Below are 19597 nucleotides of genomic sequence, written 5' to 3'. Positions count from 1 at the left end.
CTAAACTATGAAAATAGTTAATTTGTTTTCTTTAGAAAAACAGGAAAGAGAGAAATTGGGAGTCCTGGCAAAACATTTCTAGCATACTGCGAGCTAAAGAAAACTTTGCCTGATGTGAAATATTTGTTCTTCACTAGAAATCAAGGGGTCCAAGGAAATATTGATACAAATGGCATTGACTTAAGACACATGATGCTTGAGTGTGAATTTAGACAACTGTGTGTCTCCTTAATCGGAGAATACCATGTGGCATAAGACATGATCACACAGAGTTTGACCCAACACTGAAAAAAAAAAAGGTGCAGATCTGTGTCACGCAAGAAAACCATGAACTGTTTAGTTAAAATCGTTAACTAATGAGTTCAAAATATGCAAGGAAAAAAGTGACAATACAGCACTGAAATTATAAAAATAAAAAAAGTGAAAATGCAGGTGAATGTGGCATCCCAGCCCATTCCCATTAGAAAATAACAACAAAGTACCACAGCCAGTGTGAATACTGCGTTAGCGGCCTGATAAAATACATTAGTAACAAAAAGTGTTGTACAAAATCTGTCGACATTACTTTTTACAAAAATGTGTTTTAAATGCAAAAAGGCACAACAACAAAATATTAATGCTGTGTAATGAAATGAGCAGCTACTCAGAAATGCATGTCAACAAGTGCAGCTAGTGAAAACTATGCAAATTAAACACAGTCAAAGGATTCAGAAATGGGCTGTTTGACGATACTCCTGTGAGGAAATATGTGAATGGATGGCAGAATATTTTTCAGGAATTTTGTCTTGTATCCATAATGTCTCAGTCCAAAGTTGTTTGGCTAAGACCAGCATAAAGTCAGAGTCTACATTCAAAATGTTCTAAGTTGCAGATAAAGTCAGTCCAGATATATGCTTCTATCTTGAACTGAGCTTAAGGTAAAACCAATGGACAGGGTTGTGCCATGTGTATATAAATACCGTATGTAAGAGCTGTTTCAGGTATTAGCTTTGTAAACACAGTTAAACCAACTAACATTACTTGTGTACTGTCGGCATGACAGGCTGTTCGTCTGCAAAAACTTTATAGAAATACAATGCACAGCCTAAATGTGCACTACATCTCTAATGAAGAAATGCAAACAGCTTCTATGCTACAGTTCTGTAACAATCTGCAAGACGGCAGCAGGAATGTTTGAAGAAACAGCTGATCAGTGCTACAGCAAAACTAGTGTACATACTGTCAAACACTGTAAAGCAGCAATTTCTGATAAAAAGTTACATTTACAAAATCTGCAGCCAGCATACTTCCTGGACAACAGAATGCAGGAAAAATGTCTATGTTAAGTGCTTCAGTAAAAGAGCAAAAAGCATAAACTGCAGAGTACCAAGGCAAACTTAAACCACTATAATGCTCTTGCCCTAGAGAGTTACTTTAATTTATTTCAGGATCTAGGTTACTTGAATACAGAGCATCATATTAAACCATTATCAAAGCAATGCCAGTGATACATGACAGCATCATACTGAACTATCATCAGAAACAGTGCCAGTGACAGAAGAGTATCATGATGAACTATCATCAGAAGCAGTGCCAGTGACACACGAGAGTATTAAACTGAACCATCATCCAAAGCAGTGCCAGTGATACATGAGAGTATCATACTGAACCATCATCCAAAGCAGTGCCAGTGATACATGAGAGTATCGTACTGAACCATCATCAGAAGCAGTGCCAGTGATACATGACAGTATCATACTGAACTATCATCCAAAGCAGTGCCAGTGTTACATGAGCGTATCACACTGAACCATCATCAGAAGCAGTGCCAGTGATACATGAGAGTATCACACTGAACCATCATCAGAAGCAATGCCAGTGATACGAGAGTATCATACTGAACTATCAACAGAAGCAGTGCCAGTGATACATGAGCGTATCACACTGAACCATCATCCAAAGCAGTGCCAGTGATACATGAGAGTATCAAACTAAACCATCATCAGAAGCAGTGCCAGTGATACATGACAGTATCATACTGAACCATCATCAGAAGCAGTGCCAGTGATACATGACAGTATCATACTGAACTATCATCCAAAGCAGTGCCAGTGGTACATAAGAGTATCATACTGAACTATCATCCAAAGCAGTGCCAGTGATACATGAGAGTATCATACTGAACTATCAACAGAAGCAGTGCCAGTGATACATGAGAGTATCATACTGAACCATCATCAGAAGCCGTGCCAGTGATACATGCTCCAAAGACAGTAATACAGCTTTTTATGGACAACACACTGAACAGGGGCTCATCTGCAAGGAATCATCTGGTGTGATAGCCAGCCAAAAAGAACATGCTAAATGGGACAACACCAAGGTGACTGTAGTTAAGCAAGCTAAGTGAGGATTTGCATAGACCACAGGATTTCAATAAATGTACAAACTACTAAAAGAGTTGCCACTATGGCAGATACAAACTTCCTTTCAGTAATGGAAATAAATCAGGGATTCTGGCAAATTTATTATGATTATGCAAGATCAAGCCTGGGTACATAATACACATATGGGCATATATAGATTTATAAGATGACCTTTTGGGATGTTGTCAGCACCAAAATTATTTGAGGTGCAGTGGCTGATATGTCTGAGGGACTGGACAGTGAATATTACAGATGACAATTTGGTCTGGGTGCTCCAGGACAGCAGTATAATAGCAGACTGACTAAACTGCTAGACAGACTAAGGTCATAAATAAGGTCTGGAGCTAAACAAGGTTAAATGTTGGAATGGAGTTACATCCTGAAGTATACACTGATGCTGAAAAAGTGTGCCAACACACCTCTAAGAGTCGACCCAGTAGTCAGGGATTCGGGGACACACACAGACAGTAATCTTTTGAGTGTCACATGTCTATAGTAGTAAGGAAATCATTTTACATTGTGCAACACATAAACAAAGGTATGGAATCTAGGTCCATGGAGGTCATTGTTCCAGTGTACTCAACATTCATCGGACATATCATCGAGTACAGTGCCCCCTTTGGTATGTACCTAACCACGCACACCCAACAACTGAATGTCCACACAGGTTCCTCACTAAAAGAATACACAGTTTAGGTAACATGTCCTATGCAGGCTGCCTCAAAGCCCTATCCCTGTATTCTGGCTCTTACAGGCTGTTGGGGGGAGAGTTGCATTTGACATACAAGGCATTGTCAGACCCCCACCCTAATGAACCTTCTGCATATCTGCAAAACAAACAGCATCAGAATAATCCATTCTAAACACTTAAACCTTGCATGTGATATAAATAGGACCTGTTGGAGAGACAAGTATGTATTCCAGTGACTGCCCATTCTCTGAAACTGGCTCCCCAGTCATGTGAAGCAGAGTTCCTCCCTAACCCAATCCAACTGTAATGTGGGGCAACTGAATGGAGAACAGGAAATTCATTCCCAGTTTGGCACCTATGTCTCTAATGGACACAGGCAGCCTGTAAATAGTTCATCTCCCAGGACCCTGCTTGTAAATGTTTCACCTCCCAAGCCCCTGCTTACAGTTATCAAGGGTACCAGAACTTGTCAGAGATTTAGAATGCATGGTTAGGCTTAAAAGGTTAAAAAGGCCCTAGTGGTCATTAGTCTAGAACACACCTATGAACTTGTAAAAAGGTCAGGCATTATTATTGCTCCCTTTTATTCTTCTTCTTTTGACGTGTTGAAGAAACTTTGGAAAGGAAACAGGGAGCAGTGGTGCAGCAGGTAGCACTGCTGTCTCACTCCTCTTGGTTCTTCTGCTCAGTTCTTAGCTGAGATGCTTTCTGTATGCCCTCTCTGTGACCTAATGGGTTCTTGTCGGGTGCCTCATCTTCTTCCCACATCCAAGACATGTCATAGGTAAACCGGTGATTCCCCAAATTACTGGTTGGTGTGGGTGCTGCTGTGGGTATGTATATGTATCCTTACTTATATAAAGATAAAAGGGTATTGGTTGTCTTAATTTCCACCAGCAGACCTTTTTGAGGGCAATTTAGAATTGCATTTTTTGATGAAAGCATGTTAGTGAATTGAAAGTTGCTGAGTTTGTCTTTAATGTAGTGAAATGTAGTACAACACACTACATTAGGAATATTTGCAATTCCAGGGAAACAGTGCGTTCCACCTGTAACTATGGATGACATAACTAAGCTAAGGGAAGAAGATCATTACGGTGCCTTGTAGTTCCCCATAGAAAGCACTTTGAAGAAAACTGATGGAATCATCTGGTGTGTGTCAGGTCTTCTTTCTCAGCCTGTAATAAGAATGTCTACTAACATCAGAAGGTCACCTGCATATCTCAAACACCACAGTGCTTGCAGCTTTTGAAAGAAAAATCTAAATATTACAATGTGAAGAAATGTTCCACTCAGGGGGGATCCAGTATGTAATGCAAGAACAGCAAATGAGTGATTTCAGCTGCTACACTTTTCTTCACCTACCTGTTCTTTTCATGATATGCATTTATTAAAAGTCAGTGATGACTGCTCATAGCCTGCTCTTCTAAGAAGGTTGAAGCTATGCAGTCATTCCAAGGTTAAGCAGAAAAGTCCATTCTGCTGCTGGCTGCAATAAAGGGATTTAACTTTTAGTTATCTCTATAGATCTTTATTAACTAGAACTTACACAAACTGGGGCCATCACAGAACAGATAAAGCAAATACTCCCTGAAAGCTCAAGAGCCCTACATGTGTAATACAGGGTGCAAAAAGTCAGTGAATACAAAATGTTTTCATTAAATCCTGGCTAATCAGTAAATGCGAACAACAGCTACCAATGAAAATTATCTGATTTCTACTAGGTTACTAATATAACAATTTATTTGGCTGTATGAAATATCTTCTAGTATATGAAACAAAGAATGGTGTCATTTGTTGCTTTTAATACATCTCTAGTAAGCATTAGTTTCACACTAGTGGGAAGGGAAACTTTCAAAGGAAGGCCACAAGCCTCTTGCCCCTACGAATGAAGGGTCCTTATACATTTAAATGAATGACAGAACTAACCATACCTTGACGTTCTTTATCTTCTATTATATGCTTTTATTGTGGGATGAATGATATCAGGCTTGAAGCTGTATCAGGACTTCAGCTAAATCCGCATCTGCTGTCACTGAAGAAAATGCCACTTTTGCAGTAGCTGTACTGGATGTCAGTTTTCAGTTAAAAGGCTTACCAGATGCAAAGAGCAATTTACTAATGAGAAAGACTTTTGTACACATTTATGACATCTCAAAATTATCTTTAGCCTTCTGTAACAAAAGTTGTTGAAAGTTCTCCTCAAAATTAACTAGAAAGCAAGCAGTTCTGCTTTACCCCCATCCACCTTAGTTAAATATAATCATGCAAGGGATGCACCAGTTTTGATGAGTCACTATTTAAATGAGCTAAAACTAAGATCTGCTGTAATGCTCCTCCCTTTTGTCATAGCATGATTACTATTGCTAGACTGGAGATGTTACATGAGTGGATGGTAAAACAGGATTATATCCATTCTTTAATATCACAAGTTAATTCTGCAGACTGAATAAAGGCACTAGTAAAGCCTGATATGCCATGTAATCCTACAAAAGGTCATGTTTATCCAAATTTTTGGCAATGTAATCAGAAATTAAGGGAAAAAAAACAGAAACTAGATGATTTCAATTTTGAGCAAAGCACATTTCCCTTTGGTTGAAGACATTTGTGGAAGAGATACTACACTGACCAAAGCCCTTCACCAAAACATACAAACTGGACTTGAAAAGTATTTTTTTATTGGGGTCAGGCACTCTCCCAACATTCTCTCATGAAGGGAGTCATAGTGCCCCTACAAATATCCTACTATTTGATATATTGTCCCTTGACAAAACAGTTTATTCTGCATTTCCATATAGTCAGCTAAAAATAGAAGTCATGCCTACATATATCCACCTAATGAAAGTCACATGCAAGAACAGAAGGAATGACTAGGGCTTAAGACAAAACCTCGCCTTGCTGCAATGGACGATGCTGTCACTCCCACTGCTCTAAGCTCACCTGCAGAACGAATGAATGGGTTATAGGGCCCCTCACCTCTGCAAGAAAGAATGAGCTGATTTAATAAAGTGAGGATGCGTGAATTATTAGCCAAAACTGCACAAAGACTCCTTGCACGGACGGCATCTGCAAGGTCCCAAATATGAAGACACAACCCAAAAACGACCAGCAGAAAAGAGAAAACACTCTTTATTGTCACAGATCGGTTTCAGTCACAATGACCTTTATCAATGTGAATAAATATCATATAAATGATAAAAAGGCTGTTTATATAGTCACAAGATATACAAAACCACCAATCACAACCATACCCTATTACCAGAAAAAAGTTAAAGAAACATGCACACCATGTCTTGAAAAAACAAAATTGAATATGCTTAATAAAACTGTGATATTTGCACATGTAAATATACACGTAATTTATCTCTGTATGTATATATAAATATATATATATATATATATATATATATATATATATATATATATATATATATATATGCATATAGTCATGTATAAAAGAAATATATGTATAAAAAAAAAATTTGAAAATATAAACCACCATAAATCAAAGTGGCTGGGAATCATATCATAGATGGTCAGTCAGGCCTGGGGGAAAAAGACCCCCTAAAGGTATGATCCACATTTTTTCTTTCTTATTTAAAATTTCATGCCATTTATTCTTGGAAAATTTTAAACCTACAACTTTATTGATGATGGTAAATGTAAATCTAGCAGTTGTGTGAACTTGAGTATGTTTGTATAAGGCATTGGTTATTACCTTGTTGCGTATGTTACTCAAATGTTCAGAGATTCTAAGTTTAAAGGACCTAGAGGTCTGACCTATGTAAAAGGCTGAACACTGACACTCAGCAAGGTAGATCACCCAACTACTATTGCAATTGGATAGAATACGAATATCAAAAACTTTTGGTGTATTCTTTCTTGAAAATTCTTTGGTTTTTAGAACATGTTTAAAAAGTGTACAGTGGTCACAAGGGAAACACCCACGTGGCCTAGTTCCCCCTATGGACATTTGTATTTTGTTGTTATATATCCAACGGATGGGTGTTTTTTGTAGAAACTAAAATGCCCCCCTAAGGTAGTTCCTTTCCTGTAGGAAAAATAACATCTGTTATCCAATACTTTAACTAGATGTTCATCAGTATGTAGTATATACCAATATTTTTGTATAACTCTGGTGAAAGAGGTAACATTTTTAACAAAAGTTGTAGTACATCTAATTTTAGGGTTCTGACCAGACCTGAACTCAAGATAAGTTAATAATTGATCCCTAGACATACCATCTACAATGGTCTTAGTTTGGGATAAATGCCTACTTGAATATCCATGTTCAATAAACCTAATTGGCAAGATCATTATTACACATGGTGAGATCAGTTTGTTGAGAACATATTCTCTTGTTTCTCATATATTGGGATTTGGGGATATTGTGTGTAATGTGACCTGGATGACAGCTGGAGGCATGCAACAACAAATTGGAATTAAAAGGTTTCCTATATAGTGTACTAGCCAAAGAACCATCTTGTTGTTTTGTCACCAAAACATCCAAAAAGGGAACAGATTTTTTTTATTGGTTTCAACAGTAAAATGGATACCCCATTAATTTTCATTCAAGTAGTTGACAAATTTGTGTAAATATGTCACATCAGATTTTTAGATCTCAATAATTGTCCATAGTAAAGAATGTTTTATATAAAATTATATATATATATATATATATATATATATATACACATATATATATATATATATATATATATATATGGGAGACCTATAGACTATACACCAATAGTGGTTGAAGCTTGTCACCTACAGGGTTTACAATCTGTTGACTCAACACTCAGACATCAAAGCTGGTATGAATGGAAATTAATATTAATAACAACAAAGCAGTTATTATCAGGGGTGGCTCATGCTATAGGACTGCAGCCCTCCCACCTAGAAACAAAAGGAAAAAAAAACGTGAAACAAAATTATAAAATTAAAAAAAAAAAAAAAAAAAATGTATTTTTACGAGTCCATGCGTGGACACACTCAGACTGCTCCGCAGATGCCCAGGAATCTGTGCGACAGACGACCGCACAGACTGCTTCATTCGTAGACAGGACCAATCAGGAGAGAGGTGAGGTGAGTTTAAGCTCTCGCAGGGAAGCGTTGGATTTGATCGCGGGTTTGGAGTTTTGCTGCTTCATGGATTCGTGCGCGGGTTTGGAGTTTAAGTATTGGGACGTATAGATTCTGGGTCCGGACACAATTACAGTGTGTGTATGTAAAATGCCCCAGTTAACAAATAGTGGTGGGTAGAGATACTCAGGCTTGAACCCTGTACCTTGGATGCAGGTGGCAAGGACCTGAATTCCCTACCAACCACTATTTGTAAAAAATTGCAGATTTTTGCCTCATATTTGTTCTGTTCCTCATAAAATCTGTGGTTTCTGTGTCTTCATTTTTCCTTGCAAAGTCTGTAGTGCAGTGGTGCACTGGTAGCATTGTTGCCTGACAGCTACAGGTTCACTGGTTTGATTCTTGGCTAGGGTGCCTTCTGCATGGAGTCTGCATGTCCTCCCATCTCTTACAAAGATGTGTCTGGAGTGTTTCTCCCTACTCTGCTGAAAATTGGCTTTGTTTTGTTCCAAGTCAGACTAGTTTCCTGGTTAACAAATGTTTAAAAATAACAGGCATTTGAATTTCAGACTTCATATTCTTCAGAAAGTACATGGTAACACAAAACCTTTTATTCTAGCAATTGTCTAAGTTTATAACATGGATATTTGAAATGTGTCCATATTTTTGGGACTGTATTCCCCCATTATTGGCCTCGTCCAGGTATTTTGTGCTAAGGTTGAGAACTGAATTCACGGAATGTTTGGGAGCGGTATTCCCCCATCACTGGCTTTGTCCACATGTTTTTTGCTAAGAGGTTGAGAGCTATGGTGAGAAATGAATTCACTGAATATGTTTGGCAGCTGTGCTCCCACATTATTGGCTTTTTTCAGGTGTTTTTTGCTAAGAGGTTGACAGCTATGGTGAGAACCGAATTCACTAAATGGTAGCCATTTATGTTTCAGTCTTCCTCTGTTTCACAAAACAGCGGATTTGGCATAGGGGTATGTTTCTCTGACTGTTTTGCACAGGGTCCCCTGGGTTCCAGACGTGGCAGTGAAATGTACCATACATATAACTGTAATGATCAGAGTTATAGATTACTTTTATTTCAGAAATGCATGTAGATGCTCTTATTTTGTTAGCTGCTCAAGTTAACAGTGTTAATATTAAAAAGGTGTCCCTTCTTTGACAGGTTCCCAGCTGTATTATGTGGCAACTTTATATTTTTGCATCACATTTTTGGTCTGTTTTTCATAAAATTGTGGTTTTCTGGCAAATTAGTGGCAAGTCATTAAAGACTGAAGTTAGAAAATAATGGCAGACATTTGAGTTTCAGATTTCATACCCTTCAGAAAATTTGTACTAATGCAAGACCTACTACTGTTCTATTATCTAAGTTTATAACAGCAATATTTAAAAATTGTCCTTATTTTTGGGCCTGTGCCCACTTCTAGTTCTATGTATGGTTTGTCCAGATTTCTTGCTCTGAAGTTGAGAGGTATGAGTGTCAGAGCCATCACCGTCAGCCAGAGACATTTCAAATTGTGACATACTTGTTGCACCCCACTCCCCACTGTAGTGGCTCTGGATGTGTCCAAGAAGGCAAGGAGCAGTTATGCAGTGTAAGTGTGCAGAGTATCCCCCCATCCAAGGTAGACCACAAGTACGACCATGGCTTTTCATATGTCCTTGAATTTGCAGAATGTTCTGGTTTTCTGTCATATTTTTATACTGTTGATTTATGCTTTTTATTATTCAGGAAATGCATGCTGTCAGTGCCCTGTTGCTCTGTTTAAGTAGCAATGATTTAATGACCATCAGGTAAGCTTGTCGGAGATTGTAAGATGCAAGTAAGCTTTAATAAGCATACTGTTAAAGAATTACCAGCATTGAAAGCCTTTTCGTTGTTGCCATGCAGAGAATATTTACATAACTAGATAATGTATAAGCCTTGGGTAATGAAATGCATATGACAGTATTCGTAATAAAGGACAGGATTACAGTATTTTCAGAAGCTCGTTACATTTGTTGGAGACTTGCAGTCATCTTTGCAGGCTTTACCCGTAAACTAAACAGAATGACAATCTATCATGTGTGGTCCATAACTTGTGCAGGAATCCTTTAAGCAATTTATCTTGAGCTTGTTTCTTGTTTGCTGTTCATTTTTTACTTTGATCATGTCTTCCCCATGAAACAAGTAGACAGTTGTGTCAGGCAGCAGGTCTTTTTTGGATAAGAAACCTTTTTACAAGTGGGGGTATCACAGAGATTGCTACTTTCAGCATGTTACTTGGTAATTTTATAAAGCTGAATATAAATTATAATTAGAACTGCAGTGCAAGGAGAAGTGGTTTGAGTTGAGTGCTGCTTGTTTTTTTTATACTTGATTTTGACTGGCATTCCAGTAATGTATTTAAAAAGTCATTTATTTTTCATGTCTCACAACCTGTGTTTTCATCTGGATATTAAGTAAGTTGTCATGTAGCCAATGCATTGAAATATTTTTTTCTTCTACACTTCATTTTGTTTTGACTGGACTCTCATGATGACTGTTTGGCACCCAGGGCAGCATATTTAATTAAAGTTCCAGTTGTTGTGGTTTTGAGCATAGCTCCACCCCTTTCTGGTTGGTCACACCCCTTCCCATTGGCCCCACCCATTCAGCTGTCTCCTGCAGCCCTCCTTTAATTTGAAATCACCAGCCACCAATGGTTATTATCACAATCTAAGTAACCAAAACCTGAAAATTGTTTGAGTCGATTAAGAGATATATAAATGGTTAAAGGAACAGTACAAGTCCTACTAGGAAAACAATATTGTAACTTGCTCAGATTAGTAACATGCACTCAAAGAACCCCAGGCCCTTACCCAATGTTAATACAACTTAGTGTCATATGATCGTAAAGCTCCCCGAGGCCTTTACTTCAAATAGGAAAATACACAAAACATATGTTGCACAACAATAGAAAAAAGACCACACATTTAAAAAAACATATATCCAATTTACAAATTGAAAATAAAAAGAACTTGTGAGCTTGCGTTGCCTCAATATAGTCAACCAAAATCCAAATCTCAAAGACAATGCCCAATATTTGTGCGACTTGAGAACAATCAGAAAGTAACAAAGTCTCAAAAAAGTCACCAAAAGGGCCCAATGCAATTGAGCTGTGGTTGTACCCAGACTCCCCAGCTGACTCAATGAAGGTATCCAAGTACACCAAATTTGAAAAAGGTATAGTCTCAGCCCACCGTATAATAGCGTGTCACCCACATGCTAAATGTAAAACAAATTGACAAAAAGCTTGTTTATATAGTTGAAAAATGGGCAATACATATATTGCACATTAATATACATCAGACCCCAGGTTAAAGGAACGTATAACAAATGTCCCAATATATCCGAACAATAGTTGAAATAATATTGTAGTCTGCGTTGCCCCAGTCTCTTGGAACAAAGTCTCAAATCCAAACACTAATTATGATAGACCTTGAAACTGTTGTAAGTACCCAGCTCGAAAGAGTAAAAGACAAAGGAAAGTTCCAAATTTGTTCAACTCTAGCGGACTCACAAAAGTAATGTTTAATAACTCAAAATAGAATGATTAAGGCCTCAGCCAACCATATATAATGCATGTTGTCCACACACTATATATGATACATATTGCCCACAAGCTGGAGATGTAATAAAAAAAATGTACAAAATGGTCATGAATTCTTAAAAAAATATCCATAATTCCACCTTGAATAACCTGTTAATGTTATGAGTCCCCAGGATCACGTCTCGTTTCAAAATGTCAGACAATAATATCTTCAGTCGCCAATATTGGCAATGGCGACAAAACCAAAATCACAGTATAATATAATCCACAAGAGCAGCCCTTATCAACAATATCAAGGCTACACAAAAAAGTCTCACATTATTAGCAACGGAATATGCTTGCACAGCCTTTCGGCCCGAAAGTATCCGGCAATGAGAGCGAATTACTCAAACGCCAACAGTGAGAAAGAAACCCAACCAAAACTGCACAAAGACTCCTTGCACGGACGGCATCTGCAAGGTCCCAAATATGAAGACACAACCCAAAAATGACCAGCAGAAAAGAGAAAACACTCTTTATTGTCACAGACCGGTTTCAGTCACAATGACCTTTATCAATGTGAATAAATATCATATAAATGATAAAAAAGCTGTTTATATAGTCACAAGATATACAAAACCACCAATCACAACCATACCCTATTACCAGAAAAAAGTTAAAGAAATATGCACACCATGTCTTGAAAAAAACAAAATTGAATATGGTTAATAAAACTGTGATATTTGCACATGTAAATATATACATAATTTATCCCTGTATGTATATGTGAATGTGGATCATACGTTTAGGGGGTCTTTTTCCCCCAGGCCTGAATGACCATCTATGATACGATTCCCAGCCACTTTGATTTATGTTGGTTTATATTTTCAATGTTTTTATATACATATATTTCTTTTATACATGGCTATACACACACACACATATATTTATATATAGATACAGGGATAAATTATGTAAATATTTACATGTGCAAATATCATAGTTTTATTGCAGTCAGACCTTTCTGTAAGATATCAACATTGTTTGGGGAGTCAGTGATTTCCCCCAACTTGTAGTCATCAGCAAACCTGGTCAGCCAAAGGCTATGTACATCTGCCTAGACATCTGAGAAGTATACCCCAAATAGGAGGGAGCCTGGCACTGAGCCCTGTGGTACGCCACTGGTAACTGACCTCTCCCTGGATATGGATTCCCCCACTCTAACAACATGTCCTATCCGTGAGTCATTTGGTTATCTGTCTGTTGAAGTAGAGGTTTATATCCAATTTTGTGAGTTTATCTAGAATACCCAAGTCCAGCAGATTGAGAAGGTGGGACCTGCTCCTGATGAAGTCGACCTGGGTTGAATCTAGAATCTGCAGATTTCCTATGTCATTGTTTTTCATGTCCAGGATTATTCTTTCCATAGCCTTGCATATGAGGCTGGTCAGAGTTGTGGGTCTGTAGTTTCCTGGGTCAGTTGATGGTCCCCCCTTGTGGAGATGGATGACTGTTGTTGGCCTCCACTCTACTTTGACAAAGCCTGTCTGGAGTCTGTGGTTAAACAGAGATCTGAGTGGGTCTGCTAAGTCATGTTTCAAGCTATTGAACAGGCACACTGGAATTCTGTCAGACCTCACTGATGCCATGTTTCTAGCTTTACAGAGTGCAGTGACAACCTATTTTTTTTTGTGTGATAACAGGCAAAGGAATGGTAGGACGTATTTCATGGGGAGTGAGCAGAGGTGACGAGGGAGGTGAAATCTGAGCTGAATTCATCAGCCAGCAGATTTGCTATTTTTCTGGCTGAGTTTAGGTAATGCCATCTACAGCCAACTCAGCACAATGTTTTAGTGTTTCCCTTAAGATTTTGGACATAACTAAAACATGCTTTGTGGCTATCCTTTGCTTGGGACGCTATTTTAATCTTGTATTTAGCTTTGGAAGACTTGACTAGTTCCCTGATGACTAGTTCCCTGATTTGCCTGTTGAGACTAGTGATGCTGTGCAACCTCCCACTTACTTCTAGACAGGAATTTCTTACTTTTGTTGTACAGTCTATTTATGCCACAGGTCCACCAGAGTGGCTTCATGTTTCCTGTTAGACCTGGGTTTAGTTTGATCAGGTACTGTTGTTTCTATGCAGTTGTTTAAGTGGCTGCACAGGGCATTAGTTTATACTTCTTCATAGGCCTCTGTATTTTCAGGGTTGGGGGAGCTTTAAAATTACCTATGCTATTCCTTAACAGAAGGTAAAATGCCTTGGAAAAATTCCTTAGGATTTGATGGGGGTTCTACAGTTTCATTTACTTCATAGGAGACCAGTTTATGATCTGATCTTACCAATGAGAACATTATACTGGGGGGGGGTGGTAAATGCTCCCCCATGTTTGTGAGTACTATGTCAAGGATATTTGAATCCCTAATGTTAGTACTGACCAACTATTCCAGAGCATTTGCATTGATAAAGTCCAGGAGTCTCCGAGCCTGCACATTAGGGGTCATATATGTTTCCCAGTTTATGGAAAGGTAGTTAAAGTCGCACGAGTAGTGTGTTGAGCTGAATGGTAAGTAATTCTAGTAACTTTCAGGTATCTGAAGTGTTTTTTATGGTTCATGGTTGGGGGCCTGTAGCTAGTGATGATAAGGTGGGGGATTTGCATGACCTATCTAGAGGTGTGATTGTTTTTTTATGTAAATGAAAACAACACCTTTTGTTTTTCCCTTTTCAGAGGGTGGTCTGAATGTGTGACAGGCATTGTAGCCTTGCACTGCTGGGCTGCTTTCCACAGCCTTGAACCATATCTCTGTAATTGCACAAAAGTCAGCAATCTACAAGGCAAGGAGAACTTCCAAGGAGTGCAGTTTCTTATTAAGACTCCTATCACTGAGCAGTAGTAACTTCAGCTTGGTACCAGAAGAATTTAATATTTGTTTACCGGGAAAGTCTGACTGGGACAGAGTCCATTTTCAGCAGAAGCCCTGGGAGAAACACTCCAGATGCATATCTTAGAAATGTGGGAGGAAACCGGTGCACTCGGAGGAAACTCATGCAAATGCCAGGAGGACATGCGGACTCTGCACAGAAGGCACCCCAGCCAAGAATAGAAACAAGAGTCTCTTGCTGTGAGGCTACACGCTAACCGTTGCACCACCCGACTTTGTTACACTGATAGTTCCTTTTTTAGGCAAAGCCAAACCAACAGACCTATGAGGGAAGCTAATGCCTTGGCCAGTATTAGAAAACCTAGCAGCTAGAGGCGCAGACCATCTCTAGCAAAGCAGAGTAGTCCGTCATCCTGTCCTCACAGTTTGACAAATAATGGATCCCCTTGGAATGACATCAGTAGCTAAGCCAGTTATTGAAATCAATCATTTTCTGTTCGCATTGTAGTATCCTTCTTGGTGAAAGTAGAATGCTGTGCAATGCAAGGGTCATATCAGCCTGTGACACATATTCAGAGAAATCTATCATGTCTCTCTTCATGTTAGGGTTGCCACCTTTTCAAATGGCCAAAGTGGGACATTTTCGGTACAAACATCAGATTTTACAGGCTGACACATACCCACGGTCAGTACACAGGATAGAACTTAACTATTTTGCCTTAATAAAAGCTTATTCTTGTAGCATTTCAGTTGCATATTCTGTTTCTTATAACATTTAGGTATTTTAGATACAGAATAACTGTTTTATGCAACTATTACATAAAATATAGGAAATAATTTTGTCCTACAATCTCAGGACATTTGCCATTTTTTTAATTTTTTGTCAGGACTTAACTGCCCAAAGTGGGACTGTCCCTCGCAAAGTGGGACAGGTGGTAACCCTACTTCATGTAGTCCAGGGAGGTATGTCTCGGATCATTTACACCCACACGGATTAAGTCATACTCTTCCATGCGTCTCATTATGGAGTATAATGAACCTGTTTTCAGTGTGTGGGTGGGGTCTTTCGCCTCATGGGCTTGCTCGTGCAGACGCGGTGATGTGTACTTTTTGTGTGTAGTGGTTGGTGCCAACTTGGCTTTGTTTGCATGTGGTTTCAAATGGCAGCGTATGGGAAATCTCTGAGATTTTGGTAAGTTACTTACGACGAGTACCTCCACATATGTTGAGACCTTATTTGTGGAAAAAATGCTGCGCATGCGCCAATAACCTGTTACTAGATCATTTGATTTAGCAGTATGAGTCATCTCAATTTTTACTGTGTAACTAACTACATCCTTGTTTTATTTTCAAAAGTGGGCGATAATGGAGAATTGTTGACCGTAGCTAACTCACATTCATACTGGAGCTTTTCTCGTTCAGTCACTACTGAAAACTGGCTTCTACCCAGTTAGAATTTCCAGTAAACAAATGTCAATAAACATTTCTAGACGCGAATTACGCTCAGACAATCGTTTCCATTATCGTGGAAAAGTAGCCTGACTAATGTACGACATTATATAACAGGGGTGATGAGCTTCCTTCTGGACCGCCAGAGTTTTTTTTTTTTACCTAGTTAAACTTTTACGGTCAACCAACAGTACGGCAGAGTGGCCATACCTCTCAATGTACCTCATTACGAGGAACGTACCTCATTTGGGGTCTTAAAAAGTTCATGTTCCTCGAAGTTCCACATTGAAACAGTCTGTCACACATTCAGTGTTATGAATTTTCTAAGTGAAATCCATGTTGTATAGAAATTAACCATATTAATTCATTAAATGATCTTCTTTATAAGTAAAACCAGCACATTTTAACCATCCTATGACCTTCCTAGTTGAAGTTATTAGTAAGCCATTAATTTAATATGTGTTCCACATTTTGCCCATTTGGTCCACATTAAGAAGGCAAGTGTTCCTCATTTTGGAGATGGAAGGTTGAGAGCTATGCAGAGTGAATCTGTTCATCTAAAACATCCGCAATATTTCCCTTCAAAATCAACACGCTGTTCAATACTCCGGCGTGACCAGTGGATATGCTACTTCCTTGTCTTGTAGCTAGCTAAAATGAACCGCAGCCTGAAACTATAACGTTATCATATCCGTAAAACACTGGCAGCACATATATACTATTTCTGTAGAATAACTGTCCGTACAGTAAAAGTAAACAAGGCCTTCCCTTTACTACTAAATAAGGGTTCACATTAACACTATAAAACTCGCAAAAATATATACTACAACCTCAATCACCACTAAAAAAAACTTACGTAAAGATACCATAGCAACCGCGACCCTTAAGTTTCCGCTCCTGTGACCTTTCACCCAGCTTTGCCACTGACGTTTCATCTATCTAATACGCTTGCGCGGTTCTTTCTCTACCTTTACTTTGGTAGTGAGGTTGTTATTACCATTTGAAAAAGTATAACCGCCTGTAATTGTTGTTCTTCGTATCACCATGGTAAGTTCTCAGTCTGTTGGCATAGTAATAAATGTTTATAGATCCGAGACTAATCTTTTGGTTGGTGTTGCCCCAGATGGGGTAGTTGTTGATAAGAGCATGAGGGAGGAGAAATAGCGACATGTTTTGTTGTACTGACTTCAGTACTTTTTTCCACTCATCACGGAACGTTGATGGTTTTGATTTTGGCACTGACATAAGCAGCAGAACTTTCTGATAAACCTTGGTGGGAACATGGATGATAAGCACATTTCGACATATTGTTTCACGTGGTACAGCAATTCAGCTGGTGCTGTGTTTTCAGTGCTACGCTGTTTTTATATGTCTTGAGATATATATGTGTGTATATTGGTTATGTTCCGATGCCATTTCTACTGGACTTTTTTATTAAGCTATCCTTTTCAGATGTCACCTGGCGTTCGCACATAAATACACAAGGCATATCTATGCATACGCGTATGTGCATTGGTACGTTTGTATGTGTACACACATGCACTTATTTTTTTTTTGTGTGTATATATATATATATATATATATATATATATATATATATACACACACACACACACACACACACACACACACTGCTGTGTAGATATGGACAGAAGTGGAGCGGGGGACCGTACGAGTTTTTATTGCTTAACATGTACCTGCCTCTACTCCTGTCGGACACCAAGTCACGAATCTGTTTCATTTGTTGCTGTCTGAAACCTCAGAATGTAGCTTTACATCTTTGTACATATGTATGCTATACATATATGTATATCAGTTCTGAGGAAGATTGGTTGTATCAATCGAAAGCGCTTAACTGTCCTTTTGTGGTCGAATTAAAGAATTTGTGCTTTACAACTGCTGCCCACGTTGGTTCTGCTTTAGTACTGTTACTGTGATTCACTGCTGCACTACAACTGCTGCCAACTGCTGCTTACGCTGTTTCTGTGATTTACTGCTGTTTCTGCTATTGTTATCTTCCGTATCCGCACGAGCTGCGTCCTGTTCTGCATTACTTAAACCTGATTGTCTGCTGATCTTGTATCAGTTCTTCGTTCCTAGTATTGATATGTATGCTATAGGCATATCAGTCAATTCTAAATATATTTTGCTCTCTAAGTTATACTGTTTCTTGAAGCTGCTTTGAAGAAAAATATACTCTGAGCATATCACGTATGTCTGTTTGAACTGTCTGTGTACATGATAAAGTAAAGTGAACAGCTGTTAATGCTATTAAACTGTTTTATTTGGCATAATAAACCTTGTCATAAAACCAATGCATGATGCAATGTGAAGTAACATACATTGTTGACCTTTGCTGCAGATAGGTATATCAGGTTATGAATGCATTCAGTATTGTTATTCCAGAATGCTTGTAAAGGCACTGTCAATTTTGAGGGATGGTGTCATTTTTTTCTTTTTATAAAGAAAAAGTTTAGTGGGTTGTTTTAAAAATGAGTCATGAAATGAAACATAAAGCTAAGAGAACCATCTGCCTGTGCAGCTCTAAAAAAAACATTCTACAGAACTATGTTCCATGTCAGTCATTACGATCCAGTGACCAAAAATTCCTGTCTATAAACCTAACAAATATGCTGGAGATTGTTTGTACTCATACAAGGTTGTTAAGGCCCAGAACTCCTTGCCTATATCCATCTGGTCTGTACCGTCCCTCACATCTTTAACAAACCCTTTGAAAGACTTCCTAGCTAAAGTCTGGCTCTGTTCTTGCTCAAAAACAGGATAAACTATATCCCTAAATGTGAGCAACTAACTTTTCATTCGTTATACCGCCTTACTCTCCCTTCTTCACTTATTTCCTTATTGCTTTCAAATTATCTTCCCTGGCTTTCTCTCTCTAAATGTGTCATAATCATGATCATATCATAATGTATATAAACTTCTTTGAAGCGGTCACCAAAGCCGTAGATGAGGGTAAGGTGGTTCACACAGCCTATCTAGATCTCGCCAAGGCTTTCAACGCCATCACCCACTCTGGAATTATAGACAAACTCTCACTAAACTAGATATAAATCCCTATGTCACAAGATGGGTTGCCACCTGGCTCACTGACAGAACCCACACGTGTGAAAGTAGCAGACTCTAAATCCAACTTCAGACCAGTGACAAGTGGAGTACCATAGGGTTCAGTCCTAGGTCCTCTCCTGTTTGGTATCTGCTTCTCTGAAGTACATGCTAACACAGAAGGTCTTTGGCTAACCAAGTTCGCAGATGACTGCAAAGTAAGAACCGTAATCAAAACTCGTAATGATGTGGACATCCTACAAAAGGGCATCACTGAGACAGATGCCTGGTGTCAAAGCCATGGCCTCAAGCTCAGTGCCAAAAAGTGCATTGCCATCCCTTTTGGTAAAAACTCTGTACCCATAAACTACCACATAGGTAGTAGTCTTCTTCACACTGAAAGTGTGATACCTTGGGACACAGGTGGAAGTAGTCTCTCCTTTGATAATCACATTGCCACA

At 38.6% G+C, this 19597-nt stretch overlaps 2 protein-coding genes across 3 annotated transcripts in view; one reads left to right on the top strand and one right to left on the bottom strand.

Annotated features, from left to right (window-relative positions):
* The window catches only part of TMEM234 (transmembrane protein 234), a 156287-nt gene extending 139279 nt beyond the window's left edge, over window positions 1–17008 (bottom strand). For both annotated transcript variants that reach the window (XM_044082530.1, XM_044082538.1), the window contains exon 1: window positions 16930–17008. In XM_044082530.1, coding sequence (XP_043938465.1) covers window positions 16930–17008 — 79 coding nt within the window. The remainder of the gene's footprint in view (window positions 1–16929) is intronic.
* Window positions 16996–19597, top strand: part of EIF3I (eukaryotic translation initiation factor 3 subunit I) — a 363205-nt gene continuing 360603 nt past the window's right edge. The window contains exon 1 of the mRNA XM_044082520.1: window positions 16996–17120. Within this exon, the coding sequence (XP_043938455.1) occupies window positions 17118–17120 (3 nt within the window). The 5' untranslated portion in view covers window positions 16996–17117. The remainder of the gene's footprint in view (window positions 17121–19597) is intronic.

This window comes from Protopterus annectens, chromosome 1.part1 (assembly GCF_019279795.1).
Source record: "Protopterus annectens isolate FY-2018-M chromosome 1.part1, PAN1.0, whole genome shotgun sequence".
NCBI classification, from domain to species: domain Eukaryota; kingdom Metazoa; phylum Chordata; order Ceratodontiformes; family Protopteridae; genus Protopterus; species Protopterus annectens.
Note: the sequence above shows the minus strand (reverse complement) of the source record. Positions and strands in the feature narration are given on the sequence as shown.